The sequence below is a fragment of the Salmo salar genome, chromosome 01 (assembly GCF_965601325.2).
Source record: "Salmo salar chromosome 01, fSalSal1, whole genome shotgun sequence".
NCBI classification, from domain to species: Eukaryota; Metazoa; Chordata; class Actinopteri; order Salmoniformes; family Salmonidae; genus Salmo; species Salmo salar.
The window spans coordinates 76,999,182-77,025,346 of NC_138291.1; the positions used below are offsets into that span (position 1 = coordinate 76,999,182).

Here is a 26,165-nt window from a genome sequence, read left to right on the forward strand (position 1 = left end):
CAGGCAGTATTTGTAGTATCTAAGTATAGTATAACCTACCAATCAATGCATGTCAAGTGCCGTGGAGGGCACAATCGTACAGTGTTGCAGTACAGAAATGAGAGCTTTACCATCTATACCGAAAGTCTGGGCCTCTGATGGAGACTGTATAACTGTCATCAAAGCATGCTTCAGTATTCCCCCTTCTCTCTAGGAGCATTTGTGTGCCCAGGCCCCATAGGCATATCGAAAGGATCCCACCCTGGCACCAAGGTAGCTGACCGATGTGGAGAGAGACAAGTGCCTTGGCAGAATGCAATCCAAAGCTTTTGTGGTCCAGAGACGAGAACTGTACCATCTACTATGGCAAAAGCCTGGGCTCTTGACAGGGACAATAGAATTCTCCCCACTGCTTGTTACAATAGTAAAATAATCTGTTTGTCACCTGTTACACTGATTCTACATTTAATTTAGTATTGGAGATGCTCAAACAAGCACATCTATCTGTAGTTGGTGTTCTTCAACTCTAAAATGCACTAGAGTGTTTAAGACAAAACCCACAAAGAAAAGACAACAGGCAAATGCATATATTTTCCCAATGTCCAAATAGTGACTGCAGTGCTAGTTCAAACTGGAGTAGGATGGTTCTCCTCACAGGTGAGTGAATCAGCCAATGCTTAGTGAATAGCACTTGGTTGCAGTGGTGTAAATTCCTTAAGGAAACATTTACATTTACATTTACGTATTTAGCAGACGCTCTTATCCAGAGCGACTTACAAATTGGTGCATTCACCTTATGATATCCAGTGGAACAACCACTTTACAATAGTACAGCTATATCTTTTTTGGGGGGGTGGAGGGTAGGGGGGGGGTTAGAAGGATTACTTTATCCTATCCCAGGTATTCCTTAAAGAGGTGGGGTTTCAGGTGTCTCCGGAAGGTGGTGATTGACTCCGCTGTCCTGGTGTCGTGAGGGAGCTTGTTCCACCATTGGGGTGCCAGAACAGCGAACAGTTTTGACTGGGCTGAGCGAGAACTGTGCTTCCGCAGAGGTAGGGAGGCGAGCAGGCCAGAGGTGGATGAATGCAGTGCCCTTCTTTGGGTGTTGGGACTGATCAGAGCCTGAAGGTACGGAGGTGCCGTTCCCCTCACAGCTCCGTAGGCAAGCACCATGGTCTTGTAGCAGATGCGAGCTTCAACTGGAAGCCAGTGGAGTGTGCGGAGGAGCGGGGTGACGTGAGAGAACTTGGGAAGGTTGAACACCAGACGGGCTGCGGCGTTCTGGATGAGTTGTAGGGGTTTAATGGCACAGGCAGGGAGCCCCGCAGTAATCCAGACGGGAGATGACAAGTGCCTGGATTAGGACCTGCGCCGCTTCCTGTGTAAGGCAGGGTCGTACTCTGCAAATGTTGTAGAGCATGAACCTACAGGATCGGGTCACCGCCTTGATGTTAGCGGAGAACGACAGGGTGTTGTCCAGGGTCACGCCAAGGCTCTTAGCACTCTGGGAGGAGGACACAATGGAGTTGTCAACCGTGATGGCGAGATCATGGAACGGCCAGTCCTTCCCCGGGAGGAAGAGCAGCTCCGTCTTGCCGAGGTTCAGCTTGAGGTGGTGATCCGTCATCCACACTGATATGTCTGCCAGACATGCAGAGATGCGATTCGCCACCTGGTTATCAGAAGGGGGAAAGGAGAAGATTAATTGTGTGTCGTCTGCGTAGCAATGATAGGAGAGACCATGTGAAGATATGACAGAGCCAAGTGACTTGGTGTATAGCGAGAATAGGAGATGGCCTAGAACTGAGCCCTGGGGGACACCAGTGGTGAGAGCACGTGGTGCGGAGACGGATTCTCACCACGCCACCTGGTAGGAGCGACCTGTCAGGTAGGACGCAATCTAAGAGTGAGCCGCGCCGGAGATGCCCAACTCGGAGAGGGTTGAGAGGAGGATCTGATGGTTCACAGTATCAAAGGCAGCAGATAGGTCTAGAAGGATGAGAGCAGAGGAGAGAGAGTTAGCTTTAGCAGTGCGGAGCGCCTCCGTGACACAGAGAAGAGCAGTCTCAGTTGAATGACCAGTCTTGAAACCTGACTGATTTGGATGAAGAAGGTCATTCTGAGAGAGATAGCAAGAGAGCTGGCCAAGGACGGCACTCTCAAGAGTTTTGGAGAGAAAAGAAAGAAGGGATACTGGTCTGTAGTTGTTGACATCGGAGGGATCGAGTGTAGGTTTTTTGAGAAGGGGTGCAACTCTCGCTCTCTTGAAGACGGAAGGGACGTAGCCTGCGGTCAAGGATGAGTTGATGAGCGAGGTGAGGTAAGGGAGAAGGTCTCCGGAAATGGTCTGGAGAAGAGAGGAGAGGATAGGGTCAAGCGGGCAGGTTGTTGGGCGGCCGGCCGTCACAAGTCGCAAGATTTCATCTGGAGAGAGGGGAGAAAGAGGTCAAAGCACTAAAAAAATACTTTAAAGTACTACATAAGTAGTTTTTTGGCGGTATCTGTACTTTACTTTACTATTTATATTTTTGACAACTTTTACTTTTACTCCACTATATTCCTAAAGAAAATAATGTACTTTTTAGTCCTTACATTTTCCCTGACACCCAAAAGTACTCATTACATTTTGAATTCTTAGCAGGACAGGAAAATTGTCTAATTCACGCACTTATCAACATCCCTGGTCATCTCTACTGCCTCTGATCTGGCAGACTCACTGAACACAAATGCGTCGTTTGTAAATTATGTCTGACTGTTTAAGTGTGCCCCTGGCTATCCGTAAATTAAAAAAAACTATAAAATCATGCCGTCTAGTTTGCTTAATATAAGGAATTTGAAAGGATTTATACTTTTATTTTGGCTTTTGATACTTAAGTATATTTTAGCGATTACATTTACTTTTGATGCTTAAGTATATTTAAAATCAAATACTTTTAGACTTTTAATCAAGTAGTATTTTACAGGGTGACTTTCATTTTCTTTTAAGGAATCTTTACTTTTACTCAAGTATGACAATTGGGTACTATTTCCAAAACTGCTTGATCTCTAGGAGCAGGACACAGGAGCACTAAATAGATCATGCAAGACAAAAGTGACAGAAAATAATTAATCAAAGAAATCATTGCAGCAAAGGAATGTAGTTTGTGAGCTAGAAAATGAACATCCTGACAGTCTGAGGTAGGGTGCGATGCAATCATTCTTCTCCCAACTATTGACAGGGATAATGTGGCATTTCTTATTTGTCAGTATGAATGAAATTAGTGGGTCCTGCCTTAAAAACAAATCAAATATTATTTGTCACATGCGCCAAATACAACTTATAAGCCCTTAACCAACAATGCAGTTTGAAGAAAAAGATGTGTTAAATAAAAAATAAAACTAACAAATACTTAAAGAGCAGTAGTAAAATAACAATAGAGAGGCTATATACATGGGGTACCGGTACAGAGTCAATGTGCGGGGGCACCAATTAGTCAAGGTAATTGAGGTAATATGTACATGTAGGTAGAGTTAAAGTGACTATGCATAGATAATAAACAGAGAGTATCAGCATTGTAAAAGAGGGAGGGGTGGGCAATGCAAATAGTCTGGGTAGCCAGTTGATTAGCTGTTCAGGAGTCTTATGGCTTGGGGTAGAAGCTGTTAAGAGAGCCTTTTGGACCTAGACTTGCCACTTACCGTGCGGTAGCAGAGAGAGCAGTCTATGACTAGGGTGGCTGGAGTCTTTGACCATTTTGTGGGCCTTCCTCTGACACCGCCTGGTATAGAGGTCCTGGATGGCAGGAAGCTTGGCCCCAGTGATGTCCTGGGCCGTACGCACTACCTTCCTTAGTGCCTTGCAGTCGGAGGCCGAGCAGTTGCCATACCAGGCAGTGATGCAACTGTTCACGATGCTCTCGATGGTGCAGCTGTAGAACTTTGTGAGGATCTGAGGACACATGACAAATCTTTTCAGTCTCCTGAGGGGGAATAGGCTTTGTCATGTCCTCTTCACGACTGTCTTGGTGTGTTTGGACCATGATAGTTTTTTGGTGATGTGGACACCAAGGAACAGCTCTCAACCTGCTCCACTACAGCCCCGTCGATGTGAATGGGGACGTGCTCGGTCCTCCTTTTCCTGTAGTCCACAATCATCTCCTTTGTTTTGATCATGTTGAGGGAGAGGTTGTTGTCCTGGCACCATACAGCCAGGTCTCTGACCTCCTCCCTATAGGCTGTCTCATCGTTGTCGGTGATCAGGCCTACCAATTTTGTGGCATCGGAAAACTTAATGATGGTGTTGGAGTCGTGCCAGGCCATGCAGTCATGAGTGAACAGGGAGTACAGGAGGGGACTAAGCATGCACCCCTGAGGGGCCCCCGTGTTGGGGATCAGCGTGGCGGATGTGTTGTTACCTACCCTTACCACCTGGGGGCGGCCCGTCAGGAAGTCCAGAATCCAGTTGCAGTCCTAGCATCCTTAGCTTAGTGATGAGCTTTGAGGGTATTATGGTGTTGAACGCTGAGCTGTAGTCAATGAATAGCATTCTCACATAGGTGTTCCTTTTGTCTAGGTGGGAAAGGGCAGTATAGAATGCAATAGAGATTGCATCATCTGTGGATCTGTTGGAGCAGTATGCGAATTGGAGTGGGTCCTGGGTTTCTGGGATAATCGTGTTGATGTGAGCCATGACCAGCCTTTCGAAGCATTTCATAGCTACAGATGTGAGTGCTACGGGGCGATAGTCAGGTTTATCTTTGCGTTCTTGGGCACAGGGACTATGGTGGTCTGCTTGAAACATGCAGGTATTACAGACTGGGTCAGGGAGAGATTGAACTTGCCAGCTGATAAGTGCATGCTCTGAGTACGCGTCCCGGTACTCCATATGGCCCAGCGGCCTGTTTAAAGGTCCTACTCACATTGACTACGGAGAGCGAGCTCAGACAGTCATCCAGAACTGCTGGTGCTCTCGGGCATGGTTTATTGTTGCTTGCCTTGAAGCGAGCATAGGCTTGCATCACTGTGTGTGCATGTGTGCGTGTGTTTATGTTTACACACAGCCAGAGAGGTTGGTAATGTTTGGAGACTCCATTCACTCTAATGTAAACACATATGGACTGCAGCATACGGTATAACCTAGCATGTCTGGCCTAGCACTGGTTTAGGATCAGCATACCCTCCCCAATTACTTACTGTAACCATTTAAGGGTAAAAGACACAGAACTGACCTCAGATCAGTGTTCATGGTTAGGTTTAGCACATACACTATATATACAAAAGTATGTGGACACCCCTTCAAATGAGTGGATTCGGCTATTTCAGCCACACCTGTTGCTGACAAGTATATAAAATCGAGCACACAGCCCTGCAATCTCCATACAGAAACATTGTCAGTAGAATGGCCTGTACTGAAGAGCTCAGTGACTTTCAACGTGGCACCGTCATAGGATGCCACCTTTCCAACAATTCAGTTCCGTAAATTTCTGTCCTGCTAGAACTTCCCCAGTCAACTGTAAGTGCTGTTATTGTGAAGTGGAAATGTCTAGGAAGCAACAACGGCTCAGCCACGAAGTGGTAGGCCACACAAGCTCACAGACAGGACTGCTGAGTGCTGAAGTGCATAGCACGTAAAAATCATCTCTACTCAGTTGCAACACTCACTACCTAGTTCCAAACTGCCTTTGGAAGCAATGTCAGCACAAGAACTGTTCATCGGGAGCTTCATGAATTGGGTTTCCATGGCCGACCAGCCGCACACAAGCCTAAGATCACCATGCGCAATGCCAAGCGTCGGCTGGAGTGGTGTAAAGCTCGCAGCCGTTGGACTCTGTGGCATTGGAAACCAGTTCTTTGGAGTGAGGAATCACGTGTCAACATCTGGCAGTCCGACGAACGAATCTGGGTTTGGCGGATGCCAGGAGAATGCTACCATAGTGCCAACTGTAAAGTTTAGTGGAGGAGAAATAATGGTCTGGGACTGTTTTTCATGGTTCGAGCTAGGCCTCTTAGTTCCACTGAAGGGAAATCTTAAAGCCACAGCATACAATGACATTCCAGACGATTCTGTCCTTCCGACTTTGTTGCAACAGTTTGGGGAAAGCCCTTTCCTTTTTTCAGCATGACAATGCCACCATGCACAAAGCGAGGTCCGTACAGAAATGGTTTGTCGAGATCGGTGTGGAAGAACTTGACTGACCTGCACAGAGCACTGACCTCAACCCCATCAAATATCTTTGGGATGAATTGGAACGCAGACTGCGAGCTAGGCCTAATCGCCCAACATTAGTGCCCAACCTCACTAATGTTCTTGTGGCTGAATGGAAGCAAATCCCCGCAGCAATGTTCCAACATCTAGTAGAAAGCCTGGAGGAGTGGAGGCTGTTATAGCAGCAAAGGGGGGACCAATTTCATATTAATGCCCATAATTTTGGAATGAGATGTTCGACGAACAGGTGTCCACATACTTTTGGTCATGTAGTGTATTTCATAAGGCCTTATTTCGAGGGCATAGTTTTACCCTAATACAGCAGCCTGAATCTCATGGTTTACAGGCAACATTAGGCCCGCAAGTCACATTATGCAGGCTTGCAAAGCGATATATAATTCCTATTGGAATCCATCCAGAGTGGAGATATCCAACATTTGACATTTTTATTCACCAGCAACCTGCATTCAGAATGACTACCGGATTGGAAATACTAAGATATGAGACTACCTAAAGCATCTAAACTGGAACCATTTCTGTAACGGGTGCAATAAGTCAAAGTAACACATTGGATTAGTTTAACAAAATGTATGTTACTTATATTTGAGCAGCATAAGATTAATTCATCAATCAATTTACATGCAAAAACATAGATATTGAAAAAATATATTTTCAAAATCAACCTGCAATAGAACATGCTGGGAAATATGATAATGATGGTTGTGGTTATGGTTTATTACTGGTTATTAACACCAACACTGGGGTTCTTTTACACCAATGAGTGTTAATTTAACACTTACAGAGTTAATTTAACACCTGAATCAACACTAGAAATGTTTCACTGAAAAATCAACACTAGGCAACACTGGCCAATTTGCTGTGTAGGCAATGTAAGGGTGAACTAGCCTTCGAACTGTGAGATAATAGTTTGGAACACTTGAACCATAGAGTGATTCAAGTGTAATGTACTGTAGTCATACACATTATGATAGTCATCATCATATGAAATCAATTTCCTCTCTATATTTCCCTCATTTGGTTTTCATTTTATACTTGGCGACTTGTTTGATTGTGGCTCAGAACAGTTTTCCTTTGCTATGAACTGGAAGTCATTTGGAATAAGCCCAAACCTGTGAGCTAAGTCAGTTTGTAAGCTAAACTTGGATTCCCTCAGAAGTCCTGTGTGTGTGTGTGCGTGCGTCCGTGCATGAGTTTATGTGGATGTGTTCAGAGCAGTTCTGTGCAAATGTTCTTAGTCCCGGAGAAGCTTTGAAGCCGTGCCACTTGATTTGTCTCGGTGAATAGAAATTAGAAATGCTCACTTTGCCCCAAAATACCACTCCACTTTGATTCAGACAATAGCCACCTGGACAAACAGACAGGGACAGTTCAAGCATCAAACTCGCAGACGAAGTTAAGAATATGTAAATCTCCCTTCCCTTATTTTCAGTTGCTTTATACCCATTAATGGACGTGGGATTTTATCCTTGTGAGGTTCATTATTGAGTTACATGTTAGTTAGTGAAATAAAACATGAGACGTGATCTATCTCTCCTGTTACATCTCCCTTCTCTCGTTCACTCTCCCTTCTCTCCCTCTTTCCCATGTCTGATCTCTTATCTCCTGTCACTCCCTCTTTCTCTCCTCTTTGTAGAGAGTAGCCGTAGCCTCACATGCAGCAGTGCGGTAATGCTGGTGTGCCTGCATGTTTGTGTGCATATGTGTGTGTGTATGTGTGTGTGATTGCCAGCACTCAGGCCTCTTCCCTGACTAAATTTACACAAACTTGAGGCAAGCTGCTTCCTGTGAGAGGAGGGTGGGCCCCGAGGAGGGTGGGCCCCAGTACACACACAGGCAGTGTTTGTGTGTGTGTGGACATCAATTTTCTATGAAGTTCTCATATATCTGTGGTGTATGTGGTTGTGTGTATGTGGCATCATTGTGTGTGTGTGTGTGTGTGTGTGTGTGTGTGTGTGTGTGTGTGTGTGTGTGTGTGTGTGTGTGTGTGTGTGTGTGTGTGTGTGTGTGTGTGTGTGTGTGTGTGTGTGTGTGTGTGTGTGTGTGAGTTCGCTAGAGTATGTGTGTGCTTGCATCTACGTTGACAGTGAATGATGGAGCACTCATCTTGCTTCTCTCATCTCAAGGTGAGCTCCATGTGAGCTAATCTATCACCCAGCCAGAGTCTCTGATACAGACTAGAGAGTTAGAGAGGAGAGACTAAGACATGTCCAGCTTTGCTACAATGTACGAATCAATCAATTAATCAATCCACCAAGTTAGTGGCGCTTTTCACAAAATGAGCTTTTTACAAATTTCACGGGCTTTTCAGTGAGCTTTTCTCAAATATGTCTGCAGCTGTGTGTGTATTATACAGCGCATTCTAAAAGTATTCAGACCCTTTGATATGAGACTCAGAATTGAGCTCAGATACATCCTGTTTCCATTGATCATCCTTGAGATGTTTCTACAACTTGATTGGACTCCACCTGTGGTAAATTCAATTGATTGGACATGATTTGGAAAGGCACACACCAGTCTATATAAGGTCCCACAGTTGACAGTGCATGTCAGAGCAAAAACCAAGCCATGAGGTCGAAGAAATTGTCCTTAGAGCTCTGAGACAGGATTGTGTCGAGGCGTAGATCTGGGGAAGGGTACAAACAAATGTCTGCAGCATTGAAGGTCCCCAAGAACACAGTGGCCTCCATTGTTCTTAAATGGAAAACGTTTGGAACACCAAGGCTCTTCCTGGAGCTGACCGCCCAGCCAAATTGAGCAATCGGGGAGAAAGGCCTTGGTCAGGGAGGTGACCAAAAACCCAATGGTCACTGACAGCTCTCCAGAGTTCCTCTGTGGAGATGGAGAACCTTCCAGAAGGACAACCATCTTTGCAGCACTCCACCAATCAGGCCTTTATGGTAGAGTGACCAGACGGAAGTCAATCCTCAGTAAAAGGCACATGACAGCCCGCTTGAAGTTTGCCAAAAGGCACCTAAAGGACTCTCAGACCATGAGAAACAAGATTCTCTGGTCTGATGAAACCAAGATTGAACTCTCTGGCCTGAATGCCAAGCGTCACATCTGGAAGAAACCTGACACCATCCCTACGGTGAAGCATGGTGGTGGCAGCATCATGCTGTGGGGATGTTTTTCAGTGGCAGGGACTGGGAGACTAGTAAAGATTGATGGAAAGATGAATGGAGCAATGTACAGAGAGATCCTTGATGAAAACCTGATCCAGAGCGCTCAGGACCTCAGATTGGGGCGAAGGATCATCTCCTTTGTTTTGTTGACGTTAAGTGAGAGTTTATTTTCCTGACACCACACTTCCAGAGCCCTCACCTCCTCCCTGTCTCATAGTTGTTGGTAAATCTCTCACTCACCCTCCAACAGGACAACAACCCTAAGCACACAGACAAGACAACGCAGGAGTGGCTTCAGGACAAGTCTCTGAATGTCCTTGAGGGGCCCAGCCAGAGCCCAGACTTGAACCTGATAGAACATCTCTGGAGAGACCTGAAAATAGCTCTGCAGCGACGCTCCCCATCCAACCTGACAGAGCTTGAGATGATCTGCAGAGAAAAATGGGAGAAACTCCCCAAATACAGGTGTGCCAAGCTTGTAGTGTCATACCCAAGAAGACTCGAGGCTGTAATCACTGCCAAAGGTGCTTCAACAAAGTACTGAGTAAAGGGTCTGAATACTTATGTAAAGGTGATATTTCATTATTTATTTTTTATTATTAATTTGCGAAAATGTCTAAACACCAGTTTTTGATTTGTCATTATGCAGTATTTTGTGTAGATTGACGAGGGAAAAAACAATTTAATACATTTTAGAATAAGGCTGTAACATAACAAAATATGGAAAAAGTCAAAGGGTCTGAATACTTTCCAAATGCACTGTATATACTGTCAAATGTGTGTAGGGTGACATGAGTTACAACTAACTTACTTAGCCAACCAACGGAGAGAGAGAGACAAGGTTATTAGACAGAGAGGCAGAAACACAGAGAGTTTGACTGTGACTAGACCTAGATCTTTTTCCCACTGTAGTGTTTAATTTGAACGCTGTAGTTACTACAGTGTAGTACAGTGTAGTATGATCCGTCCCATGGGTGTCCTGTATGAGCGAGCCATTGTCGTCTGTGTTCAGCCTCTACATGGCTTTACTGCCCCACTGTGCCTTTCATGGAGAATTAAGGCCCTCGTTTTTCCTCACACCTGGTGTGTAGGAGTTAATATACAGTTTTAGGGTGTGGGTTGTGTGTGTTTCCGTGCGTGTGTTTGTGTGTGTGTATTTGTATAGCTTTCATTTACAGAGTGTGAGTTTAGTGTCGGGGATGGGGACAGGTCCAGGCATGGAGTCATGTTTTCCCAAGGTTGTCACCACGCGCTCCTAGTTGGCTCCAGAAGAACAGGCAGCTTTTTCCACCGCCACTAGAAAGTCAAATGTCCATCTGACAATTGAGCATGTCTTTCAGTGATATGACAAGAGGAGAGGAGAGGAGAGGAGAGGAGAGGAGAGGAGAGGAGAGGAGAGGAGAGGAGAGGAGAGGAGAGGAGAGGAGAGGAGAGGAGAGGAGAGGAGAGGAGAGGAGAGGAGAGGAGAGGAGAGGAGAGGAGAGGAGAAGAGAGGAGAGTAGAGGAGAGGAGAGGAGAGGAGGTGAGAGGGCAGGAGAGGAGGTGAGAGGGCAGGAGAAGAGGGGGAGAGTAAGAGAGGAGAGAGAGAGGAGACATAGGAGGAGCGAGGCAAGAGAGGAGAAGGGAAAGACATAAGCCAAGAAGCAGAGAGAGACGAGAGAGATGCAAACAAGGGACGGGAGCTAGGAAGTAGGAAATTAGTGGTTCTTGGCATATACCTTGTGTTATACCTAGCAAATGAGAGACATTACCAGTATATTACATTGACATTACTATTGGCAGTAATGGCGGTCTATTGGCAGTGCACTGCCATTGTCAGCTTTTGGCAGTGACAACGTTTTGCCATAAATCCGATCTGTCCTGTGGAATTGGTTTCCAGATGTCATCAAGACACATTACAGCTTAGCAGCAGAGGGACTACTTTACCTCGCCAGGGTGCTGAGAGAGTGGAGGATGATTAATGCCAGGACTACTTGTGCCTAACGAGGTCTGGACAACTTGTTAAAATATAAACATATTGGACATTTTAAGAGCACGCTATTAGGGGTCCAGTGGAGGGGGTAGGGGATGGGAGGAGGGGTGCAGGAGTAGGGAGAAGGGGTAACTGTAGTATGGAACAGGAGTTAGGGGTGCTGTAAAGGGGTGGTGGGGAGAGAAAAGGGTATTGGAAGGGGCTGAGTGGTGCAGGACTTATAGTAGTTAAAGTGGTCCATCCACTCAAAGGCTTCAGACTTTCAGAAATCAATCTTCAACTGTAGGCTACATTACACTTTGACTGTGTAGATCTTTGGGGTGCAGGTAGGCTAGTGGTTAGACCGTTGGACTAGTAACCGGAAGGTTGCAAGATCGAATCCCTGAGCTGACAAGGTAAAAATCTGTCGTTCTGCCCCTGAACAAGGCAGTTAACCCACTGTTCATAGGCCGTCATTGAAAATAAGAATTGTTCTTAACTGACTTGCCTAGTTAATGTCTGAGGAAGCATTAGGCTATGTGTTGTGTAGTGGTTTCAAGTAGAGAGATTCATTCCTGCGAGCATCCCGTGGGACCCGAGAGGTGGCTCAGTCTGCATTTTTCATTTTCATGCTACGGGCGGGAGAGGGCGGTCAGACAGATAACTTTGGGATGAAAATATTTTGTTGTCCCGCAGATTATTTAGAACGGTTGTCTTTCTGTTTTGAATGTGTTATCTATTGTATTAAAAGCACCTCTTTCTCGCGCTATTCACAAACTCTCATAGGATCATTCTGCTTCAAGTTCAGTAGCCAACCTAAACTTGGTGAGCATGTGAGATGAAATAAAATAAAATAAAATGTTATTGGTCACATACACATGGTTAGCAGATGTTATTGCGAGTGTAGCGAAATGTTTGTGCTTCTAGTTCCGATAGTGCAGCAATATCTAACAAGTAATATCTAACAATTCTACAACAAATACCTAATACACACAAATCTAAGTAAGGAATGGAATAAGAATATATAAATATAAATATATGGATGAGCAATGTCAGAGCAATATCAGAGCGGCATAGGCTAAGATGCAATAGATAGTATAGAATACAGTATATACATATGAGATGAGCCAGTGATGGCTGTTTAACAGCCAGAAATGTGCCTATGCATGGTCTCATTTAAAAAGCCTGTAGGCTATGCAAGCATGGGCAGAGAAGCAATTAAATTAACTTCCTAAATACTATATTAAAGGCTATAGTTTAGGTTCCGATATTCACAGAAAAAAAATATTGATAACACATTTATCTGCAAATCATCCCACTCCTAAAAGTTATGTAAAACGTTGTTCAGGTCAAGTAAGTGTCCGCTCTCCTATTTTAATTTGTCTTTCAAACTACGTCTACCCTATTGGCTGATGTAGCCCAATAGAGTCCCATGGTGGAGGTGTCATAATACCCATAAAACCTAGTGGTCAAACATGGAAATGGTTCCAATTGTTTTTCCACCATTAATTTTCCCATAGGGGATTTTAGAAACACTTAAAATAAGGGCTTTGTTTCGTGTAGGCTTACCATGGTGTGATGTTTTGATAACCATGTAAATCTCTCTAGGACAAGGTGACTTTTATCAATATAGTCGGCTCTATTTACTCTCAGATTCGAAAAATGCTAATTAGCATCAAAGTAAAATCATGCAAAACTACAAATCCCTGCAAGCTCCTGCACATCTTCTCTAGCTGACACCTTTGCTAACAGGTATTGTGTCAATATAAAACTTGCACAAAACAGTTCACAGACTTGTCAATTTAAGACATTTTGATCATTTATTCATTACTACATTTAGCTAACATTAGAAAGTTAATGCAGAGATTCTTATTTTTGCCTCGATTCGGCAGTCTCAACCAGGTCATCATGGTATTTGTAGTTCTTTATGATAGCCACATCAGCAGCTAATTTGCTTTTCATTTTTGGGGGGTAAATAGAGGCGAATATATGAATAAAAGTCAACTTATCCTAGAGAGATGTACAGGGTTATCGGGTATTATGACTCATCCTGTGGTACTGATTACCTAATATAAGGGGCCATGTGAAAATCTCTGGTATTTTTTTGAATGACTTTAAACATATATATATATTTTAACAAAACATACACATACTAACAACATACAGATGCACACAAACATCAACGACATCACACCTGCCCAGACCCAGCTCACACCACCATCACCAGTGCCCGCATCATTCTCCGCCACATGGCCTCAAACTGCACCATTTTGTTTCTATCCGTCACCCACACACTTTCAACATTTAGACAATAAAGCATTTGACCTTTCCATTGTGTTGACAATGGAGGATTGGTTGATTTCTAGTTTTTAAGTATACTTTTTTTCAAGATGATTGACGTTCAACCCATCGGGTATCTCACTGCACCCATATGTCATGTCTTGAAATATCCAGACAGACAGATTAAAGGTCAATTTACACTTTCTAACTCCGCTCATAACTTTTGGACTTTATAGCATTCCCAGAAGGCATGGCTTATTGAGTCATTGTCAGTTTTACACTTAAGACATGACTGCTGTTGTGCTGTGTAATTTGTGAATTTTGTAGAGTAAATTCTATACATTAGTTTAAACTGGATTAAGTGTACATTTTCATTTCCTGTAATTTACCTATCATATGAATATCCTTTTCTGACTCAAATAGGATTCTCTCAAGATTGCTCTGATGTCCCAAAATATTTCAAATACAAATTTTGTGATATGAAACTTTTAAGTTCATTTGAAAATAGCTACATTAGCCGGTCCAAAATTGCTTTTTAATTCTGTCATGGAACTTTTTACATTTCCTATTACCAAGTCATTTACCTTTAGTGTTCCATGTGAACCAATTTATCAGTGAATTCTGAAAAGCTATTGAAGGATTGTTGCATAGAGTTGTGTTATTAGGGAGTGATATTGTTTCTTGTAGAATATGTTTAATTTTCTTCCATATTGTTATAATATTCTTAACTATGAAGTTGTTAATGTTCTTAGATTTATCCTTTGAAAATTGACATGTGAAAAGGTTTTGGGGATGAGTATGGCCATCTTCAATATGCACCCATTTTTCCTCTTTAGTTTATTTAACTATATGTCACAGGTAAAAGCCCTGGGTGGCGAGTTGATACAATTCCACGTCTGGAAGGTGAGAATCTCTGGTAGTTTAACCTGTGAAACGGTTGTTTTGGAGCTTAAGTGGTACCCACTCCGTCAATTTCAGTCAGAAAATACAAAGTGACATATAACTCTAAAGCTACAGCACTTGTCTTTTTGCTGGGGGAGTCATAAGAATGCCAATGCCCCCCCCCCCCCCTCTACAGGCCATAAATCATACACTACAGTCATATTTATAGAGTATGCAATGGAGGGAAAGTCACAGAAAGTGAAAAAAAGTTGTATGCAAGGTCATCATAATGCATTTCTTTTCCATCAACATTTAATGTTACATTTACAATACACTCTCATCCAGAGAGACTTACAGGAGCAATTAGGGTTAATTGCCTTGCTCAAGGGCACATCAACATATTTTTCACCTAGTTGGCTCTGAGATTCAAACCAGTGACCTTTTGGTTCCTGGCCCAACGCTCTTAACCGCTAGGCTACCAGCCACCCTGATATTACCTTGAATGCATCCTCCATATGTGCCGCTGATCTATCTCACTCATTTCAAATGGGGGAAAATATGTTTTAGAACTTGAAAGGCCTAATCGCTTGGGTCATTTTATGATGTCAGGCTTGAGAATCCGTTCAGACATTTTCACACAGTGAGGTACAACCCAAACCAGATCAAACCAGACACATTTGGTTTCAAGTGGCCAAGTCACGTCATGTGATCTTCTAGTGGACTAACTGGGAATCAGACATGAGATCTAATTACATCAGCGAAAAGGTTACGACTTCTGCTTTCTCCTCGTATGTACATCATTCCTGGAAAACGAAAAATAAAGGCATGGCACATTGCGCAATCCCTGCACTCTGAAAAAGGTCTTGCGGTGGGTTAGACCAGTTCTTGCGGTGGGTTAGACCAGTTCTTGCGGTGGGTTAGACCAGTTCTTGCGGTGGGTTGGAGACCAGTTGTTGCGGTGGGTTGGAGACCAGGTCTTGCGGTGGGTTGGAGACCAGGTCTTGCGGTGGGTTGGAGACCAGTTCTTGCGGTGGGTTAGAGACCAGTTCTTGCGGTGGGTTGGAGACCAGGTCTTGCGGTGGGTTGGAGACCAGGTCTTGCGGTGGGTTGGAGACCAGGTCTTGCGGTGGGTTAGAGACCAGTTCTTGCGGTGGGTTGGAGACCAGGTCTTGCGGTGGGTTGGAGACCAGGTCTTGCGGTGGGTTGGAGACCAGGTCTTGCGGTGGGTTAGAGACCAGTTCTTGCGGTGGGTTGGAGACCAGGTCTTGCGGTGGGTTGGAGACCAGGTCTTGCGGTGGGTTAGACCAGTTCTTGCGGTGGGTTAGACCAGTTCTTGCGGGAGCAGGTGGGAGTCGGACATGAAGTCAGCAGGAGCAGGCGGGCGCTGTATTAAAATCAGTGGGAACGGGTTGGAGCGGGATGAAGAAATCAGTCCCGTGCAGACCTTTAGTCCAACACAGATGAGCATTGCAGATTATCTGACTGGCATTTGTGGGCTGGTGTTGTCAGAAGGTTTTGCCAAATAGATTTGCTAAGATCCAAGGAAAAATGTAATTGAATGAAACTTCCAAGTAAAGTATGGTGTAGAGAACTATCCAAATTACTGACCATGCGTCCTGCAGGCTGCCAGCCTTTCTTAAGTGTGGTATTGTAATGTTTTACACATTCGAAAGTCTCTCAGCCTGTCACACAGTGTTATGCAAATTAGTTGCTGTAGGTGAGGCATGCTGGGGGAGAGTTTTGGTGAGGCATTTTGTGCGGCGGACAAGTGCTGGGGTGCACTGTCTGTGTTCATCCAAATAAATGACAACTTGATTCTTTTATGGGAAATCTGTGTCCTAAGTCAACAGACTCTGTGCGAGTTTCGGTGGTCTTACAGGCTCGTTACAGTATGTTACCAGATGGTAGTTGATAGGTGTGGTGATTCATATTAAAGGTGACTGGAAAGCCAACCTGACCTGTTTAGAACACACACGGTCGGTCAGACACTTGCCCAAAAGAGACAAACCTGTCCAACTACCATAGACAGCTATAATTAGTCACATGCACACACACGCTCTCTCTCTCTCTCTCTCTCTCTCTCTCTCTCTCTCTCTCTCTCTCTCTCTCTCTCTCTCTCTCTCTGTCATCATCTACCTATAGCACTGGCACTAGCTGTTTAAGTCCAGACTTCACTATAGCCTTGTCTGCATCTAAACTTTCCTTTTCTAACCTGCCTCAATTACACCTTGTAGTTGAATGGAATTCTAAAATATATTTTTTCCTCTGCACTTAGATTTTAATGTACTTGTATAGACTGTCAAGTTAGAATGAGGATTCTTATGAACATTAGAACAGTAGTCTGTTAAACACTGCCCCATCTTAGTTGTGCTTACTATGATGTCCTTTTAATTCAGTGGTTTAGCCTCAAGAGAGATGTCCGTGTGTGTTTGTTTGGGGTTGGTATGCTGCCTGTTGCTAGCGGTTGTTATGAATACACTTAAAAGCTGTTGTCGTAGTACCTGAGCTACACCACACACACACACACACACACACACACACACACACACACACACACACACACACACACACACACACACACACACACACACACACACACACACACACACACACACACACACACACACACACACAGGGAGCCTGCCTGAGTTTGTTCCCTTGTCCTGGTATGACCTCCGCCTTGCCGACACCACATGGTCATCTTTAGAGAGGAGAGAGAGAAGAGGGAGTTCTCTCTGAGAAGAGGCTGAGAAAGAGTGGGGAAAGGAAGAGAAGTTGCTGGGAGAGGGTGAAAGAGAGGCTAGAGGAGAGAAAAGGGGAGGCCCTGGGAGAGATATAGATAGAAATGACAGAGGGAACGAGAGAGAGAGAGAGAGAGAGAGAGAGAGAAGGGCTGGGTGTCTACTCATCGGAGTAAGGGTGTGTTTCTTCTCCACCCCAAACACACACAACTCGTGCCACTACCCTTGTATGCCAGGGAGTAGAGAGTTACTGGAGCGGAACCACTGTGGGCTGGTGCTACACTCATGCAGCAGCAGTTGACCACCTGACTGTGTTTTGGTGTTTCACAATGCTGGGTTGTGTTCATTAGGGTACGAAACGGAAAACGTCTGACAACATTTTGCAACGGAAAACGTACATTGGGTTTATTGTAAAAGTGCAGGTAGTCCGTCCTTGTTTCAGTCCATTTTCTTCCGTTTCGTGCCTAATGAACACAAGCCTGGAAAGTGTGGCATGGCTTAGGGTGGATTCTGTCATGTTTTGTGTACATTGAGTTAGTTGGAGAAATAACAGCTTAAAGAAATCACAGCCCCAAATCACAGCTTAGATAATAAAAATACTCTGCAACTCTCGTCTTGTTATAAAACTGATACTTTTAATATATATTTTTTAAGATTGACATTTTCTCACAGCGTTATGACAGAGTTCATAAAAAGCTAACGCAATGAGACCATAGAGGCTAGGACAAGTGTTTGTAGTTTGAACTCTGAGGTGACTTGGAGGAACCATCGGAGCTGTGACTGATGCCAGACAGACAGGAGTGTGTGCTTTGCATTACAGTCAGCGTCCATTAAGATGCTAAATAATTAAACCAGTGATATGAATTCAGTCATATGTTCTTGTTGTCTCTCATGCAATATCATCTCAGAGTAATTGTATTTTCTATCTAACTCTGAGCCTGTCTACTTCTGTATGAATAGAATATAATACAATAGAAAACAATATAATACATGTGTTAGACCTCATTTTGTTAATCAACTTTTCCATAATGTTGAATACGCCATTTATAAACATATTTTGAAATAACGTGTTGTTTCCCACACCCAGTTTGTGTTTAAAGGGTTAATATCTCAGACAGACACAGCTCGGTGGACACATCTATCTCTTCTTCCTCAGCTCAGCTCCAGTCTGGTGCGTGTACGTTGTCCATTCCACAGTTTGTGTGTGTCCCGTTCCTAGGGGCTGGAGTAAAAGCCCACATAGGAGCTCCTTTGTTTAGGAGGGACTAGGCATGGGAGATCATTTACAAGCCGCTGACGCCCTCACCCCATTGGCTGGTGGGGCTCAGTCTGTGTCTGCGAGAGGCATGCCGTGTGTGTGTGTGTGTGTGTGTGTGTGTGTGTGTGGTGTGTGTGTGTGTGTGTGTGTGTGTGTGTGTGTGTGTGTGTGTGTGTGTGTGTGTGTGTGTGTGTGTGTGTGTGTGTGTGTGGGTGCGTGTGTTTACGTGAGTGTGTGTATGTCTGTGTTCGTGTCTGCGGCAACAGCAGTTCTCTACACAGTGTCTCGCAGGCAGGCAGACAGGCAGGCAGCCTCTCTCTGCTCTGGCGATGGTAGTGGAGAGCTCAGCTCGCCCTCCTCTCAGAGACTGCTGTTATAGTAGCCTGCTATTCTTCTATCTAGAGCTGAGGGGAGCAAAAGCAAAGCAAGATGGCCACCGGTACCTTGTAGGAATATAATGCTACCCAAACTGGAGGCTCTGCCTCTGAGGACAGACAAGGTAAAGCTGCCCGGAGCGTTTAGTAGCCCTGGAGGCTATTGTCTAGACGCATATTAATACAGTACAGCATTCTAGCAGGAGACTAACCCTGTCTGCTGTGCTGCTGGGCTGTGTGTGGATTTGGGAACAGTTTCAGGATATCAGGATACAAACAATGTAGTGTATGAAAGATACTTTACAGTAGAATGTATTATTATGATAACTATCTGTACTGTTTTTCAGTGTTGTTTGTGTTGTGTTTGTATTTGGAAGCAGTTTCTGTATACTACTATTAGAATACAAACAATGTATGAAAGGTTTGATACAAATAGTTGATTGTTATTATTACTATTCCTGTTGGGCTGTGTAACATCTAAATCACTAACGATGTGTGTGTGTGTGTGTGTGTGTGTGTGTGTGTGTGTGTGTGCGCGTGTGTGTGTATTGATGCGTGTCTGTGTGTGTGTGTGTGTCTGTGTGTGTGTGTGTGTGTGTGTGTGTGTGTGTGTGTGTGTGTGTGTGTGTGTGTGTGTGTGTGTGCGGTGTGTTTTCCAGGTGGCGTGCAAGGACGTGGCCAAAGGAGCGTTAAAGAAACCAGTTTCCACGGTAACAACCACCCTTCTCTTTTTTTCTCTTAATGTCTTTTTTTAGCCGTGGTGGGGCAAGGATCCTTCTGCGTCCTTCTCTTTCTGTCTATCTATTTATTTGTTTGTGTGAGAGAGGAGAGTTAACAGTAGTTAGACTAGCATTACTGTCTGGTTCTAGTAGAGGGAAATACCTAGTCAGTTGTACAACTGATTGTATTCAACTGAAATGTGTCTTCCACATTTAACCCTCTGAATCAGAGAGGTGCGGGGGGCTGCCTTAATCGACATCCACGTCATCAGCGCCCGGGGAACAGCGGGTTAACTGCCTTGCTCAGGGGCAGAACGACAGATTTTTACCTTGTCAGCTAGGGATTCAATCCAGCAACCTTTCGGTCACTGGCCCAACGCTCCTACCCATCAGGCTACAGTAGTAGTAGTAGTAGTAGTAGTAGTAGTAGTAGTATATGGTGTAAGGCATATCATTATATATTTTGGTGAGATGTAGACGCTTCTTGTCTCTCTGTTTGTGGATGCTATGGATGGATACTCCCTATGTGGAGGTGTGTGTGTGTGTGTGTGTGTGTGTGTGTGTGTGTGTGTGTGTGTGTGTGTGTGTGTGTGTGTGTGTGTGTGTGTGCGTGTGTGTATTGATGCGTGTGTGTGTGTGTGTGTGTGTGTGTGTGTGTGTGTGTGTGTGTGTGTGTGTGTGTGTGTGTGTGTGTGTGTGTGTGTGTGTGTGTGTGTGTGTGTGTGTGTGTGTGTGTGTGTGTGTATTGATGCGTGTCTGTGTGTGTGTTTGTTAGGGATGGATAGTCCCTCGGTTGAAACCTCCTTGGAAACCCTTCTCCTCTGAGAGGGTCGTTAGGAGTCAGAGAGCAGTCGTAGTCTTGTTGCTAGGACAGGACTAGTAGTAGTAGTAACCTTTCATTGAAAAATGGAGACGAGTGTTTGTAGGTTGTGCTGTGGTAGTTTTAGCTGCAGTAGTAGCAGTAGTGATAGTACATTATGCAATGTTTTCTTTTTGTGCTACTGTGTTTGCGTGAGTCGGTTTGATTCTGTTTTTAGCCTGACTGGCTGGAAGAAAGAGTATTATTAGGAGTTAAAGTATTTGTGCACTGCTCTGTTTAGTCAGTCTGTGTCTGACTCTGTGAAGTTGAGTTCAGAGAGGAAGGCGGCATTACGCTCTATGAATGAAACGAATACGATGCACAGAACTTCACAGAAACACACTCACACACTCAGCCCAGGAAGGAAGCATGTTTTTTTAATGTCTTATCTTAAGCACAGCACACCGTGGGATAGTTGTCGTAAGATTGTCTGCAGCCTGTGGTCTGGCTTTGAACTCTGTGGATGTTTTTGAGGATTATCAGAGCTGAAAGCAGCCTAAGAGCTACTTTATCAGGAATTACTTTTCAAATACTTTTAAATAAGCCTTTTTAATGTATCATTTTAAGAGAATGTTCTGAAAGGATTGACAGTAGAACCACCTGTTTGCTGTCTGTGACATTCAATAAGGATGTGAAAATGCCTACTGTATTCTTATGATGTCACTTCTTTTCAGAAGTAAAATAAAATAAATATTATTTGTCACATGCGCCGAATACAACAGGTGTAAACCTTACCGTGAAATGCTTACTTACAAGCCCTTAACCAACAATTCAGTTCAAGAAATAGAGTTGAGAAAATATTTAGTAAATAAAGTTGAAAAAATAATTTTAAAAAGTAACACAAGAAAACAACAATACCAAGGCTATATACAGGGGGTACCGGTACCGAGTCTATGTGCGGGGGTACAGGTTAGTCGAGGTCATTTGTAATTAGTCTGGGTGGCCATTGGTCTGGATGGCCATTTGATTAATTGTTCAGCAGGGGGTAGAAGCTGTTAAGGAGCCATTTGGACCTAGACTTGGCACTCTGGTACTGCTTGCCGTGCGGTAGCCGAGAGAAAAGTCTATGACTTGGGTAACTGGACTCTTTGACAATTTTTTGGGCTATCCTCTGACACGACCTAGTATATGCAGTTCAAGTTAGAAGTTTACATACACTATCTTAGGTCAGTTAGGATCACCACTTTATTTTAAGAATGTGAAATGTCAGAATAATAGTAGAGAGAATGATTTATTTCAGCTTTTATTTATTTCATTACATTCCCAGTGGGCCAGAAGTTTACATACACTCAATTAGTATTTGGTGCATTGCCTTTAAATTGTTTAACTTGGGTCAAACGTTACAGGTAGCCTTCCACAAACTTCCCACAATAAGTTGGGTGAATTTTGGCCGATTCCTCCTGACAGAGCTGGTATAACTGAGTCAGATTTGTAGGCCTCCTTGCTCACACATGCTTTTTCAATTCTGAGGTTGAAGTCATTAAAACTTGTTTTTCAACCACTCCACAAATGTCTTGTTAACAAACTATAACTTTGGCAAGTCGGTTAGGACATCTACTTTGTGCATGACACTAGTAATTTTTCCAACAATTGTTTACAGACAGATTATTTCACTTATAATTCACTGTATCACAATTCCAGTGGGTCAGAAGTTTACATACACTAAGTTGACTGTGCCTTTAAACAGCTTGGAAAATTCCAGAAAATTATGTTATGGCTTTAGAAGCTTCTGATAGGCTGATTGACATCATTTGAGTCAATTGGAGGTGTACCTGTGGATGTATTTCAAGGCCTACCTTCAAACTCAGTGCCTCTTTGCTTGACATCATGGGAAAATCAAAAGAAATCAGCTCCTCAGAAAGACCTCAGAAAGAAAGACCTCAGAAAGAAAATTGTAGACCTCCACAAGTCTGTTTCATCCTTGGGAGCAATTTCCAAACGCCTGAAGGTACCATGTTCATCTGTACAAACAATAGTACGCAAGTATAAACACCATGGGACCACGCAGCCGTCATACCGCTCAGGAAGGAGACGCGTTCTGTCTCCTAGAGATGAACGGACTTTGGTGCGAAAAGTGCAAATCAATCCCAGAACAACAGCAAAGGACCATGTGAAGATGCTGGACGAAACCGGTACAAAAGTATCTATATCCACAGTAAAACGAGTCCTATATCGACATAACCTGAAAGGCCGCTCAGCGTGGAAGAAGCCACTGCTCCAAAACCACCATAAAAATGCCAGACTATGGTTTGCAACTTCACATGGGGACAAAGATCGTACTTTTTGGAGAAATGTCCTCTGATCCGATGAAACAAAAATAGAACTGTTTGGCCATAATGTCCATCGTTATCTTTGGAGGAAAAAAGGCGAGGCTTGCAAGCTGAAGAACACCAACCCAACCGTGAAGCACGGGGTAGCAGCATCATGTTGTGGGGGTAATTTGCTGCAGGAGGGCCTGGTGCACTTCACAAAATAGATGGCATAGTGAGGAAGGAAAATTATGTGGATATATTGAAGCAACATCTCAAGACATCAATCAGGAAGTTAAAGCTTGGTCGCAAATGGGTCTTCCAAATGGACAATGACCCCAAGCATACTTCCAAAGTTGTGGCAAAATGGCTTAAGGACAACAAATTCAAGGTATTGGAGTGGCTATCACAAAGCCCTGACCTCAATCCTTTAGAAAATCTGTGGGAAGAACTGAAAAAGCGTGTGTGAGCAAGGAGGCCTACAAATCTGACTCAGAAACACCAGCTCTGTCGGGAGGAATGGGCCAAAATTTATTTTGGGAAGCTTGTGGAAGGCTACCTGAAACGTTTGACCCAAGTTAAGCAATTTAAAAGCAATGCACCAAATACTAATTGAGTGTATGTAAACTTCTCACCCACTGGGTATGTGATGAAATAAATAAAAGCTGAAATATATAATTTTCTCTACTATTATTCTGACATTTCACATTCTTAAAATAAAGTGGTGATCCTAACTGACCTAAGACAGGGAATTTTTACTAGGATTAAATGTCAGGAATTGTGAAAAACTGAGTTTAAATATATTTGGCTACGGTGTATGTAAACTTCCGACTTCAACTGTAGGTATTACATACTCGGTCAGGTAGAGGTTGGAAATGTTAGTGAAGACACTTGGTCCGCGCATGCTCTAAGTACACATTATGGTAATCTGTCTGGCCCCGCGGCCTTGTGAATGTTGACCTGTTTAAAGTTCTTGCTCACATGGGCTACAGAGAGTGTGATCACACGGTCGTCCGGAACAGCTGGGGCTCTCATGCATGCTTTAGTGTTGCTTGCCTCGAAGCGAGCATAAAAGGGAAATCTTTGTATGCGTTTCTGTGTGTGGAGTGCATTGTATATGGTGTATGAACACTCCCTATGTGGAGCTGTGTGTGTGTGTGTGTGTGTGTGTGTGTGTGTGTGTGTGTGTGTGTGTGTGTGTTTGTTAGGGATGGATAGTCCCTCGGTTGAAACCTCCTTGGAAACCCTTCTCCTCTGAGAGGGTCGTTAGGAGTCAGAGAGCAGTCGTAGTCTTGTTGCTAGGACAGGAGTGAAAATTTGTGCAAGCTGTCATCAAGGAAAGGGTGGATACTTTGAAGAATCTAAAATCTAAAATATATTTTTTGGTTACTACATGATTCCATGTGTTATTTCATAGTTTTGATGTCTTCACTATTATTCTACAATGTAGAAAATAGTAAAAATAAAGAAAAACCCTTGAATGAGTAGGTGTGTCCAAACTTTTGACTGGTACTGTATATCTTACAAAAAAATTACAGACACCCATATCTACAGTATATGTCAAAAAATATATTTATGTAGTGTTATATGAAATGTTATGATTCATACACACTGCTGGCGTACTGCTGGAACCCAGCCACTACTGCTTTGTTATGAAAAGCAGGTTAACGTGAGTGACACACTGCCTTTACCCCTTTCTTTCTCTCTCTTTCCTCTCCCTATTTCTCTCTCTCCTACTGTCTCCTCTTTCTGTATTTGTCTTTATTTCTCTCTCTGTCCCTCTCTCGCTTTCTCTCCTTCCCTCTCTCTTTCTCTCCCTCTCTCTCTTTTTCTCTTGCTCTCTCTCTCTTTCTCAATAGTAGCTCATTTCCACATTCTCTGTGATGTCTCTCTCTCTCTTATAATTTCAGCAGCAGTCAAGATATTGCCTCAGCCTCCTCTCCCGCTATCAGTAGCAGCATGCTCTTAGTGGTAAGGGAGTGTCACGAGACCAGGAGAGGAGGAGAGGAGGGCTGTCCTGAATACTACATGACTGTAAATAGAGTTGGGCTTTTACTACGCTGCATTGGGAGGGTATTATTGTGTATAATTCTCATCTCTAGTGGAAGGAGAGAAGAGGGCTTCACCCCGTAATTGACACACAGACTGAGTTTTCTGTTTGGTGTGTGGGTTAGAGAAAGTGTAGACAGTGTTTTAAGTTCACAGTTACTATGCTCTGTTCCAATGTAAAGTGCATTTTTCTTACTGTATGCTTATGGTGATGATTTTATGTTGGATGTTGCCTTTCTATTGTTGTTGTTGTTATTGTTGTTGTTGTTGTAAGCAATGTCCCTCTTGCTAATCTAATTTAATATCAGTGACCTACAGTAGCAGCTCAGACTATTTATAGGGTTGTTGTAGGGTTTGTAAGGCTTTAGAGTACCACCAATACTGTAAAAGTATGTTCACACTTCGTACTACCTGCCTACCCTTTGTCTGTCACGTAAGGGTGTCCTTTCTCCATTAGATAGACAAGTCTTGATTTACCCAGCAACAGAGATGTGATGATGATGTGAGCTGCACTGGTCGTCTGTAAGATAGAGCTGTCTCTGTGCCAGTAACAGCAGTAACACAAACCCTCGTGTGTCTTATTAGCTCAGTTAATCCTGTACTACAGCAGTGTTTCTCAACTCCAGTCCACATTTTTGTTCCAGCCCTGTACTAACACACCTAATTCAACTAATTGAACTAGGGTTGAGTCAGTTGTGTTAGTAGTGGCCTAGAAGAAGGATGTGACTCTAGACTAGACTGCTGGTGGCTGTCCTTTCTCACAGGGCATGTTAGGTACTGTAGGCCTGGAGGCGTTAAAACAGAGAGTGCATGCTGGGTAGTGTAGTCTATAAAGAGTGGTTAAACAGTGAGTTTAATGACAGTTCAGACAAGGTAAACAAGTAGCTGACATCCACCCACCTCCAGGCTCCCTGTAGTTAGAACAGTTCATTAGCTTTACATAAAACAGGCACACACACAATTTAGTGGGCGGAGTCTTGGCCCTGTGGTGTTTTTATCTCTGCCATATTGTTTTAATCAGATTGGATCTGCCAACGACATTATCATTAATTATGGAAAGTGTTGCAAGTTCCTATTAATATAGAAACTCTGGGGTTCAGCAAAGATTTGACCTTGCTCCATGACAGTATTATGGTATGTACACTACTGTATCAATTCACACACACACATAAAGCAGTAAGGTACAGACCTGCTATCTTAATTCAACCAGTTTCTCACAGCAAGACAATAATCCTACAGCAACAGTAAATTATTATGTGGATTATAATTAATGGAATGTTTGTAGGGGTTGATATATTTGTCGTTAGGACAAATCAAGTCTGACATTTTAAAGTGGAAATTACAGATTCAAATCTGTCTTTCTCTGTGTGTCTCTCCCTCGCTTTCTCTCTTGCTCTCTCTCTCTAAATTCAATTCAATTCAAAGGGCTTTATTGGCATGGGAAACATGTGTTCACATTGCCAAAGTAAGTGAAATAGATAATGAACAAAAGTGAAC

General features: G+C 43.6%; 1 protein-coding gene across 3 annotated transcripts in view; it reads left to right on the forward strand.

Moving 5' to 3' along the window:
* The window catches only part of tet1 (tet methylcytosine dioxygenase 1), a 50,020-nt gene that overhangs the window by 10,357 nt on the left and 13,498 nt on the right, over nucleotides 1–26,165 (forward strand). The window contains exons 1-2 of one of the 3 annotated variants that reach the window (XM_014215170.3): nucleotides 18,633–18,917; nucleotides 19,452–19,502. In XM_014215170.3, coding sequence (XP_014070645.3) covers nucleotides 18,876–18,917; nucleotides 19,452–19,502 — 93 coding nt within the window. In that variant the 5' untranslated portion in view covers nucleotides 18,633–18,875. Of the gene's footprint in view, nucleotides 1–18,632; nucleotides 18,918–19,451; nucleotides 19,503–23,327; nucleotides 26,134–26,165 lie in introns of those variants that run through there. The other 2 variants (XM_014215163.3, XM_045722519.2) reach the window with 2 other exon arrangements.